The sequence below is a fragment of the Epinephelus lanceolatus genome, chromosome 6 (assembly GCF_041903045.1).
Source record: "Epinephelus lanceolatus isolate andai-2023 chromosome 6, ASM4190304v1, whole genome shotgun sequence".
In the NCBI taxonomy this organism is placed as follows: Eukaryota; Metazoa; Chordata; class Actinopteri; order Perciformes; family Serranidae; genus Epinephelus; species Epinephelus lanceolatus.
Window position 1 is genome coordinate 30357807 of NC_135739.1, and position 21873 is coordinate 30379679.

At 41.2% G+C, this 21873-nt stretch overlaps 1 protein-coding gene across 2 annotated transcripts in view; it reads right to left on the bottom strand.

Annotated features, from left to right (window-relative positions):
• The window catches only part of ror1 (receptor tyrosine kinase-like orphan receptor 1), a 161555-nt gene that overhangs the window by 34374 nt on the left and 105308 nt on the right, over positions 1 to 21873 (bottom strand). Inside the window, exons 2-4 of one of the 2 annotated variants that reach the window (XM_033622706.2) lie at positions 18728 to 18790; positions 8467 to 8757; positions 8149 to 8182 (exon numbers count right to left, since the gene is read on the bottom strand). In XM_033622706.2, the coding sequence (XP_033478597.1) occupies positions 8149 to 8182; positions 8467 to 8757; positions 18728 to 18790 (388 nt within the window). The remainder of the gene's footprint in view (positions 1 to 8148; positions 8183 to 8466; positions 8758 to 18727; positions 18791 to 21873) is intronic. The other variant, XM_078168953.1, reaches the window with a different exon arrangement.

The following is a 21873-nucleotide window of genomic DNA, read 5'->3' on the forward strand; positions in this document are numbered from 1 at the left end:
GAGACTACTTCCTTAAACTCATTTGTCAATCAACCTGTGCAGCACTGTGGGTGAGACACACGAGCTACAGTCCTGTCAATTCAAAGTCAAATTACTCTTTAATTTTTAACTCTTTGATGCTGTGACTGTATAACTGAATTGCTGGATGGCAGCACAGGCCTCACGGGTCTTTGTCACGTCAGCTCCCAGGTCAATTTAATCCAGTGTGTTGACAGGTGGCTAATTATAGAGCCACACACACACACACACACAAGTTGCTTGTGTGTTTATACTGTATTACGGTTAAACATGCCTGGTTAGAGTAACCACTGTGATTCGTCAATTTACACCCAAACAAGATCTCATCTGACATATTAATTACAAACTTACACAAAGTAAATCAAGGTCTTACTGTATCGCCGATGTAGCTATACACACAGACATAAACATATATAAATCTAACTCAGCAGCACTTTCAAGCATGTGCGAACGTTGAATTTACTGTCAACAGTGGTTTGGTGCGACATATGAATGTAAAATATCATTTAAATAAGGTCCTTTCATGTTCAAAGGAGAATAATGAGGAGACGAACAGCAGAGCACGACTTCCATCAAATACTGTCAGTCATCAGTTTCTTTAAAAAAGGGGAACATGTCGAAGCAAATGACAGGAAGATTGAAGATAAGCAAGCGGGAGAAAGGTCGGCGCATAGACAAAAAAGAAGCCAGAGAAACACAGTGCAGAGTCAATCTGGTCTTTGTTAAACCTGTCCTCTTTATTCTCCAGTGCAACGGGACCAGAGGAGAGAGTGGAGAGGCATGGTGGAGGGAAAGGGAAGAAGGAAAAAAAAAAAGAAAAAAAAGAAAAGCAGCTATTTTTGTAATTGCTTTTTTTGCCAGTGCTGAGAGAAAAGGGGGGAAAGTTTTGAGAAATTTAAACAGCTTTGACAGCCAGGGTGTAGTTGTATTAATCTTTTCAAACAGGAAGACAACCCCTCTATTATAAACACAGACAGAGATTCTGACATCAGCGGCAGCGTTGCGTGAAGTCTGTTTACCACTGCTGTCGGATTAAAAATATGTAGGCAACAAGAACGTTTTACGACATATAAAAGCAGCTGGGATTTTTTTTTTTAAATTGTGAAATAATGAAGTTAAACCTGCACCAACCAAACAGATTTTTTCAGTGTTCAGTGTTCATTCAAAGGTGTGTTTATGGCCACCTGTTAAATGCAAGTCTAATATTCACTCTCCTTGTAGCGCTGCTGCTGGTCTCCAATCACCCCTGATGGTAGCTGTTAAATGCTCCACTATGTTCACCAGCTAGTTGCTAACGTTGTCTGTCTGCTGTTGCTGAGAAGGGAGTATACAGTGGGTGTATCACAGCTTTTTTATTGTGACCTAAAATGGCATCATGGGAGCAGATGGAACCAAAGCAGTAAAGTTGAACTGTAAAACCAAAACAATGGTCTGAAAGTCACTAAAGCTCCTGAGAAGTGAGCGGAAACGCAAAGTCGGGGGACAATTTTCTGTGTGATCACATCACACATTCGTTTACTCAATTTATTTTAAACAAAAATGGTGCTGAACAGTACCAATAAACAGTCATAATCATAGGGGGACCTGTTTTGGTGCTATATGGCACCCATCTGTTAAAGGTGCTATACTGCGCCTATATCAAATACTGCTATATAGAACCATTAGAAATGCCATTGTTTTTACACTTTTGAGCCTGGGGGCACTTGAATGATGACAGATAATACCATAGATGAGTCAATGTGCTTCTAAATGAAACTTTAACTTTAGATATTACTTATTATTTATCTTTTTTTTAACAAAATGTTGGCTTACTGAAGAACACAATATGTTACCTTTTTTTTTTTTTTTAAGATATTTTTTGGGGCATTTTTGCTTTTAGATAGGACAGTTAAGCGTGAAGGGGGAGAGAGAGAGGGGTATGGACATGCAGCAACGCGCCACAGACTTGAGTCAAACCTGGGCCGCTGCGGCAACAGACTTGTACTGTACATGGAACGCCTGCTCTATCCACTAAGACACCGACGCCCCACCTTTTTAAACCTGGAATATCTGCGTGTGCATGGGGGCAAAAAGATAATATGTTTTAATATGTTATCCTCTGGAAATACAGTCTTTGCAGGCTGTCTTATTATAGTGTTTTTATTCTTTCAACCAAAAGCTAAACTAAACTAGAACCAGGAGAGAATCTCTAAAGAACAATACAGGGGTTTGACAAGTTCTCTACTGGTCCTGTATGGTACATACAGGGGGTTAAAAAGTTCTTGTGGCAGCGGTACTATATGACACCTTAACACCAAAGAACCGCTCAGAACTAACATTGTGTACAATACACCACTCAAGTGCTTAGTTAAGTTATCATGACTAATACTTATTTGAATGCTGATTAGTCGATGCTGTATGTCTTTGGTTTGCAAAACTGTTCATTTTCTTTGATAATGTGTTCATTCAAATGGCTCCAACAGACAGAAAGAAAAAAACATTCCTGTAAGAAATATTAAAGTCATTTAAATTTCAGCTGCCTAACGTGAGTGATGAAGATTAAATTAATCCTATGGATTCATTTAGTAGAAAAAGGGCTCTAAAAAAAGAGCGTGTAATTGCATCATGGACCGTTTGAGCCTGCTCTGTTAGCGTGTTTGCAGTTTGCACGCAGACTTCAGTAAGGACTTATTAACTCTGATCCCAGCGTACAGCCAAACCTCTAGTCACACAGCTAATCACACCTGAACGCTGCCGACCCCGCAAGAACCCGGGAATCAAAGAACAACATGCAGCCCCCGAGTGTTAATGGTACCATCCTCCTCCTACCCTGCTAACACTGTTTTTCTTTCACTCCCTTCACTCTCCCGCCGTCTCTATCTTTTTTTTCCTGCAAATGAAGGAAGTGTGGCAGCATACAGAGAGAGAAAGAGCGCGACAGGGAAAGTTGGGGGTCTAATTTTGGCAGGCGAGACTTTTTCCCCTCACCCTGTGTTTATTCTGGCTCTATTAAAACATCTCCAAGGAGAGGAGGAAGGGAAGGGGAGTGCGGAGGGAGGAGAATGAAGAGGAGGAGCATGGGCACAGTGTTGAGGAGATTCACTGGTCTTTCTCTTTGTGAGTGATAACTGGTGGCATATTGATAAATTAAGGATTAGAAAGTTAATTAAATATTAGTTATATAAAGTTATTAGATATTAGACTCTAAACTTTGACTTGAGTCAGACCCACTCAAGTCACAAAAATGAGGCCTTGCAGCTTGACTTGGACTGCTGTGAGACTGCATATAAAAGGAATAGAGAGGAAGAGAGCACAGCGAGTGTCGTTTTTTCGTGTTTTTTTTATATGGATGAAATAAATGGGGTATAATGTGTTAAATAGTAAACTTAAGAGGCGCTGGTATATGCATTTTGTTACCTTTGAACAGAGCCAGGATACAGTAGCTGTTTCCCCCTGTTTATAGTCTTCAGTCTGAGCAAAGCTAACTGGCTGCTGGCGCCAGATCTTCTCATTTAACTCTTGGCAAAAACGTGAATAAATGTCAAACTATTCCTTAAATTAAAACATGATTTTTTTGCTTCATAGTCTTAAGTCTTCAAGTTCTGACTGTGCAAAATCCTGGAGCAATAAATAAATAAATAAATAAATAAATAAATAAAAAGACAGCAACAGACAGGCCCTGCATAACCACATTAAATTATTAAATTGAATTGAATTGAATTTATTGAGTCATAAAACACTAGCAAATGCTTTAAAAAGAAACTTCATCTGTCATTTCCACAGTCAGCATCCAGAGACCTGAAAGATGTTCATCCTAACTCGCAATATGCTTATGAAAACTCGAAACTTGCCTTTACCGACTTGAGATTTTACTGATAAACTTGTCTTGAGTGACTTGAAGCTCTGGAAATCTAAAAATGCCTGTGCTTAAGGAAAAGTCCACGCATCAAACTTTCCACCATTTCTCCTGTCCTCATCCTCCTGTCTCCTGTTCCCTGTCTCCTGCTGTAGTTTTCTGCTCTGGTCTTAAGCGGCCACACTGGACACAAGCTGCCTGAATCGTAGTTGAAACCTCCGAGTTTGCCTGTGGCTTCTCTCAAAAACCCAGCCCCTGAGGATATATACAAACACACACACACACACACACACACACACTGTAATGTCCCGCACACCACAGAGCGTATACTTAAGCCCAGCGTAGAGGGAATGGAAATCAGAGCACAGACCGAAGCAAAGACAACACTGAGGACATGAAGTTCATGTTATGTTCAGGTTCAACAAGGTGGGTGGCGAGAAATTTTCCCCCAAATTTGTGAGTAATATTTGTGGCAAACCCATCCCAAGAAAACGGAAGTCACTGAGCTCTCTGTAACACCACGCTGAACACAGAGATGATTGGAGAGAGTGGGAGGTACAAAAAAGTATATTTCACTTAAACTGACATGCGCCTGGACCAGATGTCTTCCCGAAAACTTTGAGGCGAGGAGCAGAAGTTTGACGTTTTAACAGCTGTGGCATGAGGTAAGCACCTCCAGGTCATCACGTGTCATCATTAGGTGACCCTGTCTTCTTGACGGCCTGCCACCATACTTTACAGCTAATAAGTCGGCCGTGGCACTAATGATGAGCAGCAGTGATGATCAGCCCACCACCACTGCAGCTCAGCTGCTGTCAAAGGAGGCCCCTGTCTGTTTAAATGGAGGCTGTAATGACTAATGAGATGCAAGATCGCATGCTGAACACTTTCCTTTACAAGTTGGCAGAGAAAAAAACCACAAGGAGAACTTAATTTATTCAAAGCTGCATAGCGTAAAGTTTAGCATGTTGAAGCTGTGCGTCAGTGAGCGTCAACCTTTCAAATGATTAAATTAAAGCAGTGCTAAAAATGAGACAAGCAGCTTCTGTGGGACTGACTCAGCTGGAGCATCTCATAAGACATCTGTCAAATATTCATCATCATTGTGACAATTATCATCATGAACATAACCATGAGCCTTTAAAGCAATTTATACATTATTTAGCAGTTAACTGCTATTTGCTGTGGAAGGATATAGTGGAGTAACGGCGTCCTGAGCAGAGAATGAAGTCACACTCCTTCTGTGTGTGTTGTAATCCGAGCTTTTCTGTGGTTTGTTGTGGTAAGACGGTCCTGCTGTGTGTGCATGTGAGTGCATGCCTGTATCCCAATGGCTAGCTCATCACTGCCACTTTGCACTGTGTTCATAATGCCGTTCTTACACAACAAGCGACAAAGCAACAGCATGACCAGCTACATTATTGCTGAGTAAAAGATGAAGTGCAGCTCAAGCTCTCATTAATGTAGTAACGTCTTCACTGGCTTGTGTGTGTCTACTACTTGCCATAAGGCACCTTAATTGAACATCATCTAAAGTTTGTATTTGGTTGAGCACTGCAATGCTAACAAAGCTAGCATAGCATCAGCTAACTAAGCTAAGTAACACAGTACAACAGCTAGACTGGTTGATGTTTACTGCATCATAGGAGCACTGAAAAAAGTTGAGGTCAGCTCATCTTTGATTTGTAGTGCATCACGCCCCATCAGCAGCGACAAATGTCAGGTGTCAGTTTGTAGCTTCATGTCACTGACATCCATTGAAAATGACTTTTAGCCTTTTGCTTAGTTCCTGGTAGTGTGAACAAAGCATAAGGTGGTTGCCACTAATATTCGGATGGCACTGTCTTGGAAGCGTAGCACCAACCCTGTGGTTGTCCTCCCTGGTTAACACTGTTAGCTCGGTCAGCACTGTTGCTGTTGTTTAGCACTGTTTATGGAATTAGCAGCTTTAGCTGTTAGCTGTCTGCTCAGCCACCTCTATGTTGAGAACTGCATCCAGAATATTCAAACGCTCTGAATGTTGCATAAAGCCCCTTGCATCATGATCATGAAGTAAGAGCAGAAAACATCTGTAAGTCCTAAAAAAAGATACAAGAAGATTTTTTTTTTCACTAGAAAAACGACAATTCCACAAACTTATATTTGTGCACATACTTTATGAAAGTATACATACTTCAAAATGTCCAGAGAGGGTTGTTAAAAGGAGTCTAGGAGATTTAAAAATTTAATCACTTAACTTTTACTGGATTGCTGCAAAATCATTCCTCCAATGGGAGAAATTGGATTAGCAATGTCAACCGGATAATGTCTTATGTCAACATGTAATTTAGCCAAAATCACATCCTTCCATTTTTCAAATCTACATTCATTTTTCCATTTTAGTTTATTTCCAGTGTTGTTGTTTTTTTTTATTTTAGGCCAGCCTCTTTGATTTTTCCTCTTTATTTATAACTCCCTTGAGAAAATTGTGATTCCTTTATAAACCAACTGTCTCATCTATGAAACAAGCTTCACGGGAAAAAAAACAAAAACACAATCAAAACATGTAAACAAAGGAATGGTAAAAACAGATGTCTGAAACAGAGCACGCGTACACGCTCACACGTGTGCGTATGTGCATGCAGTCGCCTCAGTGTGCAAGTGGATTTAGTAAGTGTCTGATATCCACTTGGTGCCAGCAGTTTTGATTCACAGAACGCCGCATGGAACATGGCAGCGAGCCTTGCCATAATGTCACTGGGGAAAATCATCCAGCTTAACTCCTTTGATCCTGCGAGAATCAAACGAACTGAGAAAGTTCTTAGAGCTTTATCCCACAACACTGGGGAGACGTCAAAACAAAGCAGAAGAAGCTCGCCAGACTCAAACAAAATTTTGATTCGGGCAGCAGTGTTGCTCTTGCCAAGAACATGAAAATGTTTTAGTGGAATGTATTTGTGGATACTTTTTCTTTATTATTTTGTATCGTTTGGCTTTATTTGCTACTCTCTGTGCTATTTAACTTGATGTGCATGGTCATGTTAAGAGATTAGGACTGTGGTAAGTTCTGCTGTACATTCAGACAGCTGGCAGCTAGTTATGTGACTATAAAAGGTTATATAACAAGAAACCACAGAGACAGATGTGTGTCAATTTTCTATACTGCTCATTTCGGGCAGCAATATTTTAGGGAGACCTCAGTTAATCAACTTAACTCTCTAGTAGACACAAGACATTCACTCTTAATTATAGTAACTTCATTATAGCGCTGAAAGCAGATGAATGTCTCATTATTGCCCTGAAATTAAATGAATGGCACAGGTTTTGAATTTGTTAACATGTCGAGTTACGTCCTGTTTTCTCAACAGAGTTGGCTGAAAGCAAATTAACCCAGTTTCTCAAACACTATGAGGATCAGCGTGCATACAGACCTGTTACAGACGCTGTATAGTGTTTTACAGATGTCAACATCTGCTTTGTGATTGGTGAACAGTGCTGTTCCCACCCAACAGAGTCCACATTCCCAAATGTTGCCCACGGCTGAGTGTACACAGTCCGTATTCAAATGTGAACCATGTGAGCTGTGATGGTTGTGCAGAAACAGCAGCGCAGAGCATCAGACATTTGGGATTTAATAAAGGCTCATATTAAATATTCATTAAGCCACACTGAGATCTGCACCAATAAAATGGAAAATTACAGACCAAGCCTTGTTACGATGTGAGTGATTGCTCAATGAATATGCTGCAGAGTAGTTTTTGGAGTGGCTCTTTGCAAGTAGCAGTATATAATAGAAAAACAATGCTGTATTTTCCAGGTTTCCCACAGCAGACAGTATGTCAGCAAACACTGGAAACGTTACATGCTCTTTAATCAATTTACCGAACTGTAACTTCGTCTTTATGTGTTAAGTAAAGAAGTTCATATTGTCTGTAATGAAATTTGCTCCTATTATGGACACACTGGAAACAAGCCCAATTATGATTATCAGTATAGATAGCAAATCAAATTAGCTCATCTCCTTCTCTTCCTCTAAATGATTCAGGGTTGCATCACCAAATCTGCAAACGGCACACTGTGATTTTGATGCTTTACATTAGACAAAACAAAACAAAAAAACCTTGGATCGTCGCATGTAAGAGCTCTGTTGGACTTGTAAATCTACCTGAAAGTGAAAATAATTTGTAAAATGTGAGCATTTGCGAGCCACATGTCAGAAAACATTCTTGAGAAACCGTCCTCTGCATTACATTATGGTAAAGTACAGCATGAACAGACTGACAGAGAGAAAAATAGATAGAGGAAAAGCGACTTACGTTGGCTTTCCTGGCAGAGGTGTAGGGAGTGGATCTGGAAAAGAAGACAAGGGGATTTTTTTTACAACAGGATAAACAATATTGCTCCCAGATTTTTCTCTGCACAAGCTGCCAACTACAAGCGAGAATCAGCGGAGAGGAGTGTTGCTGAGAGAAGCCAGATCTCCAGTAGGAAAAGATGAGTTGGAAAAAATGTCTTTGTTTGTCACAGTACGTGCGTAAAACACTCGTCATAAAGCCTCTTCGTTGTGACATCTGCATGCCAGTAAGGTTTCAAATGCTTGGCAGATGCTATTGTCGCCACTCAACTCCCCTTACCAAATTTGACAAACAGCACGCCCGTCGTGGACACGGTGCCCTGGGTGTTGGTGGCCGTGCACTGGAAGTAGCCCGTGTCAGTAGTGTCCAGGTTGCGGATGCGGAGGCGCGATCCATAAGGCGTGGACCGGTACGAGACCCGTCTTGGCTCCTGCACCACAGGGGCGTCGTTCTTCAGCCAGCGCACAGTGGGCGGCGGGTTGCCGGACACACGGCAGAAAAGCTCAGCTGTGAGTCCCAGAGAGGTGGTGATGTTGTTCATGGGAGCTTCCAGACGGATGAAGAAGGGCCCTGGAAGACACAGAAGCAGAGGAGAGATGAGAGGAATGAATCCAAGGGAGATAAGGAAAGAGGAGAGGAAGGAAAAGAAAATATCTAAAAGTGGCCAAGTGAGAGGAAACTTCAGGAGGGAGATGATTGAGAGAGAAAAAGACAAAAGGAGAGGGAAAACACTGCATCAGACATGGCCAAGAACTACAATATAAATAAAAGACACTTTCTGTACTACATCAGAGCAAGATATAAAAAAACACATGCTGCTATATAAAAAAAATAGTGATAAAACAACTGTGTTTCAACACACACATATTCATAGCCTGGTTTTGCAAGTTATTTTGTGGCTGCCACTGTAGTGACACCTAATTTCACTTTTCATCATAGCTGTATGATGCCAGAGGGTTTTCCCCGACTTATGTATGAGCTTATGAAGCAACATCACCTGTGTTGTGGGTGAAAGCTTTGAAGGAAACAACCTTAAGGGGTGAACATGAAGCTGTCAGAACCCACTGTAATGAGCTCAGACGGTGTTGGAAAAGACAAAGCAAAACATTTTTGCATGATTATCTCCAGAACCACATTCTTCCTCAAGGTGGTCAGGAAAAAAACAATCTTGAGGGCCACCTAAGAGTTTAATGTGCAGGAAAAACATTGGTGTTAATGTCATGAAAAACTTCTGGAAAGTTTGCCCCGACCCCAAAACCCATCTTAGGTATGCAGAAATGCTCCTGGTTACACGTACCGGCCAAAACAAACAAAGGAGGAAAAACACATACAGGGGAATCTCAAATACTAGTCAGACAAACTTCAATTTGTGTGAATAGAGACGCTGAGAAGTAAAAATAGAGGCACACGCTTACATATGCAAGAACATCCACTCATTTACATCTTTACTATCGCATGCAAATGAATCGGGCTTTACTGCACTAGACAACTTTAACATGTAAAGGTTCAGTGTGTGGGGGATATACTTGCAGAAACTACATATAATATAATAAGTATGTTTTTTTAATCACCAGAAAATACGAAACATTATGTTTTTATTACCTGAGAATGAGCCATTTATATCTACATAAGGAGTGGGTCCTCGTCTACAGAGATCACCATGTTGCACTGTCATGTGTCTACAGTAGCCAAGAACAGATAAACCAAACTGGCTCTAGATAGGGCCATTCATATTTTTGCATCAGCCACTGTAGTTGGCAGCTCCTCCATAATGAAAGCATTGGAAAAACACTTTATTTTTAACAGGAAACGGCTTTATTCAGTGATTTTACAGGTTTAAATCACCGGGTCCATTTGTGTTGGAGAGGAGGAGACTTCTGCAGATAATTCAGCTCCTGGTAAAAACCTCCTGAAGAATAAACACTGACAGAATTCCAACCAGGAGAAGTTTCAGCGGGTTGCAGTCTGCAATCCTCACCACTAGATGCCACTAAATCCCTCTAAATCTTACACACTTAACCTTTAAATTTTTTCGCAAATCAAAATACTGATTTGTTTTTTTGAGACATATGTCTGATCAAATCAAATGATCACCCAGGTAAAGTCGTTGAAAGATTTAAACTTAACTCTAACAGAAACATTTCACAGTAGCCAGCTCTCGCTTCCTAACGAGGGCACTGCTGTCTTTTCCAAAGCCGCACTCTGTCTTGCTCTCTGCTAATATATCTGTTTGTCCTCTGATTAAAAGATTGCAAGTCAGCAGAAAAAACATGTTAAGAGAACGCAAAGACCCCGATCACACAGAAAGCTTACTGCAGGTTGTAAAACACAAGGCACACTGCACTTTAAATTAAATGCTGCTAGTAAAAAAAAAAAGCCTGCTGTGGCTTTTTATTGTTGGCAGGCAACCACGCCATCACCTCCTTATCTTAACCTTGCTATGTAATTAATCTGAGATGATTTATTAAATTCATTTCTTCACAGTAAGTAGTAACTAGTTACTAAAATGTTCAGGCAGAGGGTACTTGCTGTAGCTCTGGTTGAGGGTGAGAGGCTGTCAGCAAATAGTTAGCTGGGCACTGTTAACTTGATGGCATGACCACCACAGATGGCTTGCCTTTTAAATCATCTGATTAGACAATGGAAAAAAAGCTGAGATGACGTGGGGCACTTTCCTGCTCTGAGTTGAAGTTTTTCATCTTCAGATCAGATCACTCAGGCAAAAACGCCAGGTGCCTAGAGCACAGAAACCCGAGGTATGCGCAAAATACGCAACCAAAAAGCTTCATTCCCATTTAAAACAATTAGAAAAAGCTGCATCCAGCTGCTGAAACGCTTTCTGTGTGATCAGGGCCTACGAAAATCATGATTAAGGTATGTAATAGTTCTGGTAATTCAGCTTCAGTCCTGTTATAGTTGGTATAAAGCTATGTGTTAACAGGAAGCTTTAATGCCCTGAATTAAGCCTGTCAGGCATGTATTACTCTCAGGTCAAGAAACCATGGGTGTAAGTGCTGCCTGAGAGGCCAGATTTGGAACAAAGAAAGGCCCTTAAGCTGCATCTACAAGAAAGTTTTAGTTTAAGATGACTCCCTAGCAGGTTTGGGAGGGTCCTGGTGTTGCACTCATTTGCAAAAGAGTAATGAAAAAAAAAAAAGGCATGACTATCACCTTCTCACCAATACAAAGTTGATCAGCAAAGTTTGCGTGAATTTCCGATTGTCCGTAGTTGGATGCAGCCTCCATAATACCAACATACGAAAGGAGTGTGGGAAGAGGGTCTCAGACAATCAGACAAGCACTTTGGCTGGAGCATGCCAGTGCCCTTACTTAGCACTCTTTGGCACCATAGCAACCCTTGTGGTTGTATGTGCAGCTAATCTGACGCCTGTAGCTAACATATTGTCACGAGGTGTGTAAAATGAAGGCCTAAGAAGTGTTTGTGAAGAAGAGAAGTGGGCACATTTGTCTTGGCATACAGCCTCTGTGTGTGTGTGTGTGTGTGTGTGTGTGTGTGCTAAAATCTCTACTGGAGTGCACAACATACACACTCACGCTGTCCTCCCCAAAGCCCAAGGCTTAACACAGCAATGTGGTACTAACAAGTGTGTGACAATATGAGGAGACTCCCACCATTGACCGTACCACCACCACCAGCACCACTCTCTTCTCACCCACTTTTCTTATCTGTCCTCCTTTCTCTACATACACAACAGTCTTCCTTATTTGTACTGTCCTGGCTCTCGACATTACAGTGCAGCAGCCAGAAAAAAAACGTCCAGGAGGTCAATGCTGAAGTTAATAATAAAATGATATCAATAAACTATTGGAACTGTATCAGAACAAACATTAAATTCTTGCCCATGTATGTGCTACAATTCCAGACATAAAAAAACATATCTCACTTTGAAGTGTGTGTATTACTCTTATATTATTACTCTTTTGCAGAGTATCTACCCAGAAATACACACACTTAAAGAACATTTAATATACTGACACACAGGCTCCCGTGTCCTCTCTTTAGCAAGCCTTGTAATTAGATTATCAAGGCAAAATCTGATAAAATGTAATAGGTGGTGTAATGGGTTGTAGCTAATTGATAGCCAGGTCACTCAGCTCTCATATGATTATTAACTCAGAAGCATGTTCCAATAGAAGGGAACGCAAAAGCACTAATAAAATGTACAATGTGTGTGAGGCTCAGTTTAATCTGTTGAGTCTAGACTGTTATCATTTGTAATCACTTTAGATGTCATGAGGCAACTGTACGAGCACTGAGATAGAAGACATGACTGTGTTCCCTTTGTATCAAGCATTAAACTGTTACGTAACAATATTCCCCGATTAAACTTTATTCTGCTGTGTTGTTTTACACAGATTTTGTGACAGTAACCAACTCAAAGTGCTTGGAAAATGAAAATGTCCTATTTTTTTAAGTGTGAAAAGGCCTGTCATTAGTGTTCAGTGAACAAATATACTGTAAATCTAGAGTCTAAATCTGTTCAGGAATCCAGAAATCCTTGTTTTATACTTGATAACAATGATTTTCAGACCTTTAATTGATTTCTCGCAGGGTTTTATAAGTCTGTAGGCAGGACAAATTTTCTTGAACTATAAGGTTGCACTTCTGGTATATCAAAAAATATATTTATTTCTTGCTACATGGCTCAAAATGTGAAGGGATATTGATTTTTTTTTTTTTTTTTACATATATTTCTTGCTCACTCTGCACTCCGTGTGTGTGTGAAGATGAAGATACATGGTTTTAGTTCGGCTCCAGGTGTGTGAAATGTGTGACTCAGATCAGAGAAGCTCTGATAGGAAAAAGTGTTGCAACACTCCCTCATAGTCACAGGTCATCACCTCTCATAATCACACACAAAAAAAAACATCCATGCTCAATATGCTCTGCTGACACCAGTTGCAGAGGTGTGCGAATACACACTGGTAGCACCTGAGGTCATTGCTACTGGTGATACATTTGTCTTAGTGAGGGTGCGTGAGAGTGTGTCTGTGTATGCTTACTTGTGTGTGTGGGTGTGTGTTTTCATTTTATTTGACATCCCAACTATCAACACAAAGTCATGAGGGGTCAGCTGGGAATCTGTGCCTGTTATGAATGAAGTGGACCAAATCTCGCCTACGTGGCTGATGCAACTCTTGACAGACTTAAAGGGATAGTTCAGAATTATATATGTGGGCTCGTATGGGGTATCCATAGTAACTATATTATAAACAATAGACTTCTGTCAGCACCCCCCAGTTTGGAGAAGCAGGCTGGAGTCTGACCTGAATGTACAGCGGTGGATGGGGGCAGCAGCAAAATGTATTTTAGCCACCTAAAAAATCTATAACAGTTTAAGTGTACGCTACATTGAAAATATTTTCACCACTTTATCTTTCTTTCCTACAGCCCTTTCTGACGGGGAAGCCATTGATAGCTTCAGTTCCCCATCTACGCTCTCATCAAAGTCACCAGCCTCCATTGACAAAATCAGTCATTTTGGCTTGCTGAACACAGAAGCTGATGGTCTACTGATGCCTCATTTGGTTCGTTAGTTTGCGTTGGTGTGTTACTTTGGTGAATCTGATCTAACCCTTTTAAATGCACAAGTCCCACAGTTACACAAACAAAACATCTGATCACAGCAGCAGTAGACCAGTAGCTCCTGTGTTAAATCACTGTTTTTCTCAATGGAGTCTGGCTTTGAAGAAATCAATATAGGGGCTTTAGTTCCCTACTGGAAAGCAGTGAAAATATTATAAATATAGCATGCACCTTAACTGTTAGGTAACTAAAATACATTTTGTTGCTGCACCTGTCCACAGCAGTACATTGCTTAGCTCCCATGTCAGATATCTGCCTGCTTCTCCAAACAAGGGGCGTGCTGACTGACATCTACTGTTTACAATACACTGACTATGGACAAGTACCTCATTCAACCCCAGTTTAAAAGATGTGAACTATCCCTTTAATGTCCCTGTTAAGTCTGACTGTATCATCTAAAAACAGTCAGTGCTTTATTTATTAAATGAGAACAGACCCGCTCTTAAAAGACACTCACAAAATGAGTGTGTTCTGCCAAAGGCAAGAGGTCATACACAAACTGAGTCACTTTAACACTGTCTCATTAGCTGAGTTGATGGAAAAGAAAATGGTTTTTGGAGCTGTTCGCCTGCACACTTCATTAGCTGTTATAATAACTGACAATGAAGCAGCGGGGAGCAGAAGAAAGGAAAGAGGAGACAAGAGGAGACGATGAGAAGAGAGGTGAAGAAGACAAAGATGTCCTGCCAATGTCTGTGTAACAAAGCTGCTCTGTATGTAATTGTCTCGTGGTGAGTGTTGTGGTATTTGGCACCGGGAGTACTGTGAAACTCAAACCATTGCTGCGGACTGTCCCTTTAATGTGGCAGGCGACTAAACGGTGCCCTGTCATCAGCGCGCATTTGCTCGCAGTGGCTTTGTACAATCAAACACTCACACGCAGACACACAAACGTAAACACACGCACACCCACACAACCGCAACGCACACAAACTATCCATGTCCCAAAGTAGACAAGTTACACAATACCTTTTCATCTCACCATGCAACATTGTATTTCTATATGTGGATGTATGTCTACATACAATTACATATACACGAGAGTAAGGCTGCGCTCAGCAAGACACAGGCGCAGAAACCTGAGTGGCTGCACAGCTAACTAAACACACTCAGTAGATACACAGAGGAGCTGGGACTGTAGCAATGCCAGCTACGGCTAAAGGTGAATTTCATTAAAGTTGGGTCTCTCTCCAACAGAGAAAGAGAAAGAAAGAGGAAAGGAAGTGAAGGAAGCGAAATGAATAAAACGAAGCAAAAAAAAGGAAGAATGAAAGAAAGCCCCGGGGAAAATGAGTTCAGTAAACTATCATCACCCCTGATTTCAGCCCAATAATGAGCCTCTTTCAGCATGATAACTTCCTGCTACTGATGCATACTGATAGAGCCACGCTACCTGAATGCTGTCTGCTTGGTCAATCAAAACCATTCCCTGCCTGCAGACAAAACAAGTGGTGCAATCACCATCCATCCATCAGATAAGAAACAGATGTTAGTTACGGGGCTGAGCTCAAATTGACACACACACACACACAGATACACTACTATGAACACACGGGTGCGCGCAAACACACACGCGCAAGCCTTTGTAGGTTTTTATATTTCATGTTGTTGTGGAAAAATAAAGCTGTCTCTATGATTTGTTTGGAACTACTCCTCATTGTATTTATGACTTTTTAAACATCCTTGATTGGTCACCATAATCATTATCTTGCCTAAACTGCTCAATCATGTCCAGAAACTACCGTCTTCGCTCTTGCCTGTGTGTTTAACAATGTCTGTTTTTGAGTACACAGAATCTGCTGTGGGGCGGATGTTGTGGGAGATTCGGCTTTGCGAGAGATGAATTAAACAAACCAGACAAAATGAGAGAGCAAAAATAAAGGTCAAGTTCAATAAAGTCTCATGTTGAGGATCTTCCAAAGTCAGGTTATCTTCGTGGGGGATTAGGCGGACGTCAGCTCTCAAAGCCCAAGGGAAACTGAGGAGAGGGGGTGAGATTTGACTGATAACTCTGGGCAATGGTGTTACGAATATATCCAGAAAACTTTATGGATCTGACTCAGTTATTCCTGCAGCGCTGACAGAAGAACAGCAGTTCTAAATGTTTCCTCCATCAGGATCTGCTGATCTAAACCTGCGCAGCTCCAGGAGACGTGACCATCCTCACCACAAAATAAATAATTTTACTAAACTGGCAAGAACCCTTATTGATTGAGGAAGGGAAGGAATTAGCTGGCCAAGCCTGTGTGGGAGAACCGAGCAGCCTTAAAAGGCATTTTAATCTTCATATTGCATCCCACAGACAATTTTCTTGGGGTTTTGGACCAGGTAGGGTGCATGTTAAAATGGACTTGTTGACAAGTTTGTTACCTACAAGCTTGTTAAATGTAGATGCTGTTAGTGGACTGTGAAACTCCTGGAGATCCTGAGCACATCAGTCCAGGTTCGATGAGTGGGCTGCTCTCTCTTCCATGTAGAAAAACTATTTTTGTAAGACAGATTGAGTACTGAAAATGTGCATCCTGACAGCACATAAGTGGTGGGGGCATTATATCAAGATGTCAAGCAAAGTCAGCAGCAAACAACAAATGCCAAGAACAACTGAAAGTTATGAAGAAGCACTAATATGAGATATACTACTGCTGCTTTTTCTGCTGTGATCTTACTATTACTGTAACTACAGTAGAAAGGTGCATTCAGAACAGTGCAGGTCTCTGCTTGTCGGACGCCCAGGCTGCTAGCAGCCATTCTAGACAATGTTGTTCCAGCAGATGTGTCACACCACGTTTCAGAAACACCAGAAGCTAATAAAAATACATGCATCATCAATTTTTGATGGAGCTGCAGCACACTGCACAGAGCAGATTGAGTTGTTCTGCTAGCAGGAGCTGTATGTGAAATATAAATATCATTCAAAAATGAGGAAAGTCGTATTTTTAATAACTAAAACACAGTCAGAAACTTTAATCCATGTCATCCATTTGATCTTCTGATCCATTTGTAACTGGGCTTTTAATGGTATTAACAAAATCAACAAAATCGAGCAGGCAAAACGCTCTGCTCCTGAAACGCACATGGTATGGTACGACTGTGCAGCGGACGGCCAAAACCAGGCAGCAGCCAAGGCAGCTGGAACACTGTGCCACTGTTGTGGTGGAATTGTCCCTCCCAGCTCCCTTACAGACAAGATGGCTTTAAAAACAACAAATAGAGTCAACTTAGTTATCTCGAAATATGCCTTAGTTCAGTGGATTATAAAATATCAGGTATGGAATTAATCTGCAGATGCTCTGGTCCAAAATAAGACCAAACCCTCCTATGCATGTCAGTTTTTGAGCCAGAGCGAAGGCCAAAATGTGGCCTACAACCATCTGATTTCTGAAAAATTTGCACCCCCCTACAAGCCGGTTAAGAGGAACGAGGAGTCAGCAGTCAATGATGGTATGAAACAGTCCCTGAAACAGCTTTTACAGGTTTTAACTGTAAATCACTGCAACCATGAGAGGTCTTTGAGCATACAGTCATACATGTGCACATTAATAGTATTAGGCTGATTGGTTCAGTAGTTTGTGAGATTAGCTGCGGACAAATGACTAAACACACCTACACACACGCAACTGAATGCATGGTGACATCCCAGCTTACGTCTGGCAGAGTTAACAATAGAGTATCCCCCTCTGGTATTGAGATCTGGTGATCTTTGATGATTATTTTACTCAGCTGGAGAAAAAGTCGACCAATCAAAGCTGTGTAGGTGGGATTAAGAACAAGGAAATCTTCCCACATAGCTAGCGAGCTACCGAACTACCAGTGGCAACAAAAATGATGAAAAGCATGATGTCATTGATGCAGCTGCACTAGATCTTGTAAGAAGATTTCCAAGAATAACAACTTAATCCATGCTTTTTCTCAATTGTAGTGAAAAGGTAACAAACAGAAATCAGCTAACAAAAAAATCAGGCTGAATGAATCAAGTTAAATTAAATGCCAGTATAATTATTAGAATCATTTTGGTGTCGGCCAGGAATGATTTGGTCCCGATCTGCCCTTCAGTGGATACACATTTTAAAAGTATGCAGGCAAGTATGTGATCAGTGCTGTTTGTGTCACATCTTTGTGTGTACCAGTACTGATTGGTAAAAAACAAGTGCCATGGGCTCTTTCAGAAGACATTTTGAATGAAACATTTCTGCTTGAAAGAGAAAACAAATAGTGTGCTTTATCTGCCTTGTGAAAATTCTGCCACTACAGCTCCGTTACAATCTCAGTCCTGTGATCTGCCCCTGCAGCACATCTGCAAACAACTGGGTTTACAACTTCACATTAACACTTCCTGTATTTACCCACAAATGGGATGGGGATGCCTGACCGAGTCAAACTCAGCAAGTCGATGGAATAAGAGGGTCGCCTTAGGAGTTGGGCTGACAGATGAATACTGTATATGAAGCAAAGTGTAAGAAGATGTTGTGAGAGCAGCAGCACATTTTGAAGCTCCGCTGTTAGATTTTGCCTAAGAGAGAACTCAAAGTAGGTCAGTGGAAATTAGGGAAATGCAGTGCACCTGTGGCTGTATTCCCACATGCTGAGTAGATCAATGTGTAATTCGTTCCATCAATTATCCTCTACATTGGCCTACGCTGGGACAATGGGTGTTGTCTGGGTTGCTAAAGGTGACCATTCACAGAGGATGTGTAAGTTTTTAACACATCATTGAATGTAATTTCAGACAACACACATGGGGTTACCGCTCAACACACCACTTGTTAATTGCACTGCGAACACATCATGTATTGCTTGAAACAGATGTGTTCACAGCTTTAACATATTTTTCTGGAATGAGGTTTGTTAAGAATCCATTGAAATTGAGCCCAACTTTGTGTGTGTGTGTGAGAGTGTGTTTGAGAGTGTGTTTGTGTTTATGTGTGTCTTTACCATCACTAGAGGTGTTCCATGAAGTGGTAGCTATCACACTGGGGTCTTGGGGAAACTCAGACCCTGTAAACAAGAGGAAATGGAGAGGGCTATTAGTATGTTTCTGACTGTTGGGCCCTGCCACCTTCTATTCCTATTTCACTAGTTGGATCATGAACCCTACAATTAGAATAAATGTGGAAGAGCTAGTGAAAAAATGACAAGCTGTGAGCTTGGAAATGTGACAAGATGCCATTCATTGCAAATTGAACCTTAAAAAAATGCTGCCATCACCTACCACTGCTCACAGAATCAAACGCTGCCCAGTGGGTCTAAGTGGGGAAGCTGGGAAAGGTTCAATATCATGCAAATGTTCTCTGACACAAGGAAATGAAAAACAATCATTATGATTGTCCAGAGTTATTTTCTTCCAACTCAACAACGTAAAAGTACTTCAAACTAAATATAGGAAAAACAGATTGTCACAAGTCAGGTTTCTATCAAAATGTAGCTCAACTTTTAACCAAATGTTTAGAAAATTAGCAGAAGATAAGTGATAAATGGCACTAATTCTCCAATTAGGTGCCTATATACCACTGCAGAAGAAGAAGGTGCAAAGAAATCAGAGGATGTAAAATAAAGGAGAGCACACTGGACAATGGAAAAAGAGAGTTTTGAACAACTAATATTAGAGCTCTGTGCTCTTTGAAGAGTTCTAATAAAAATCCTGTGTGTATACATAAGCCTGTTAAAAGCCATCTAAAGATGATGAAGAGAACTTACTTTGGCCGGCAGTGATAGTATGTCATGACTGGATGTCACCATTTATTCGCTGTAACTGTTTCCATTGCACTTAGTCGCACTGACCTTTCATTGATACACCAACATAAAAACTTTTTGGCAATACTTAAAGAGTTTCTCAAATATTTGGCATTTTCACTAAGGGGTTTTTCTTTTTTTTGCACAAATTGAAAACGTGGATAAAAACAGGTGGATGGAAAAACAATGCATGGAAACATCACTTGGAAAATGAAATACTTGGTTGTGTGGCAGTATAGCCGCAAAAGGAGAAAATAATTGTTCAGCCTGAGCCTGAGTGTGCAAATTACCAGTTCAATGCTCAACAAATGCGCAAGACCCATTTTGAGTCTGTATAGCCCTTATTACCCAGAGACTGTGCTATAGGGCTGCTATGGAGTCCATTCTTCATGCCGCCTTTGTATTTTTACGCATTATCAAGCAACGGTGGCATCATGCCCCTCTAGTGATTTTAGACAGCATGCAGGCGTCACAGAAGCAAAAGAGGCATAAAATATATCAACACCTTTAGCCTCTAGTGTGACATATACCATACGCATTGTCAGTGCATCATATATAATAACGACATGGCAATATCAGTCATTTAACAGTGTTGTTATATGGTGGCTAATCTTGTCCTCTGCTCGGAGGGTAAGGAGATCCCAAACCTCAGTTTTTTCCAAATTTGCAGACATTTCTGGCCACTATTCTTCTTCTTTGAGTTAGCTGCTAACTGCTATCAGCTGTTTTTTTAAAATCTACCTTAATGGGGTGCACACATAATAGCATACATCATCAAAACGTCACACCCGTTCTATCCATAATCCCGTCCTGCTGGCTGTTCTTTTCACACAGACATCATTTGACGCTATTACTAACCCTGCTGCAGGCTTAAAGGCGAGACAACTCTGCCCCCCCCTTCAGCAATTGCACCTTTTATACACAACAGTGAGGTGACATAATGGCGTGAAATTCCCACCTTGAAGAGGCAGTGTAAAAAGGGCTCACTTCAAATAGAAACAGTCAGAAAGCCCAGACCCTCTGTGCCTATGGTATGTCCCTAAATTTAAAACTACAGCAGAAAGGTTCTAATATTTCATGTGAGTCATTTGTTGTCACAGTTTAAACAATCACAATGTTGCCGACACTTTTCAGTGTAAAAGACAACAAACACAAGTACACATTGCCTGAAAAGTTTCCCCATCTTAAATCTGGTGATAGCATTGTACATTTTCTGGTGCAGATCAAAGGTTTGAATGTATAACAGGGAGCCCATCAGCGAGCCATGTGGACCTAATGCTGCATTATTACCAGCTGACGACAGAGCAGCCCTCTGCTTTTCATTACAGGAGAGAGAAAACAGAAAATGGGCTTCAGTGTGCACCGCCACAGGTCATAAGGTGAGTCCTGACAAATGAAAAAGCCTGCAGGACTTAAACGCGCAGACTGACATGGATGGGACCTGAAACAGTTTTATCTTTGCTGATCCTTTGGACTCCAGACAACTGACAAACACAGATGTGTTTTCCCAGATGTACAATAAGTTGTGCTCTTCAGGCTGACCCAGTGTGTGTGTGTATGTGTGTATCTCGGTGCAGGCTTGGCTAGTTAAACATGATGAATGAGCAAACGGCTCAGATACATGCAAAAAAAACAAGCGGGTGCGCTGATACAACTGTATACACACAAACACACACACACATTCATCTGTAAGCCTTAGCTTTTCAAGTACATAACAAGTTTCTTTATGAATATTCAACTTGAAAACATTATTGGTACGTGTGTGGCATGCAGGGTGACAGTTGGAGAGAAAGTCTGCAGTCAAACAAGACCAGGCGCCTGACACGAGGTCATGCTAATTGGGTGATAATGTGTTGTTTCACACGAGCTGTGTCAGGATGGTAACGACTGTGTGGTGGTGCTTGTGAAATGAGCTGTGTTAATGAGGAGCTCTCTGGGCCTCTGCACCTGTTACTGAGGGAGTCTGGAGGCTTGGCAACACACTCACAACAACAGACGGAAGGCTTTATGAGATAGGGTCAAGATTGTAACAGATATGTAGCAACACTGAAGGGTTGACCTGCAGATCTAAAATATGTGTTATCATTAGGTTATCTCTTTATCTAAGTACCTCTAATAATCTCTGCTTGCTTGGTTGTTTCATATCCTTCTGACCTGTGTTATGGGACCCAAAATGACTCTTTGGTTTGTTCCTGGAGGCTCCTAAGATGACAGTGTATTATGGGGAGTCTTGGTCCAAAGGTGAATCTAAATTCTCTCTGTGTTCTGGGTTGATAGGCTTAAAGAATCACAGAGCTCTGTGGTTTACAAAGGACAGAGGAGAGGGGACGTCACAGCTCACTAGCTTC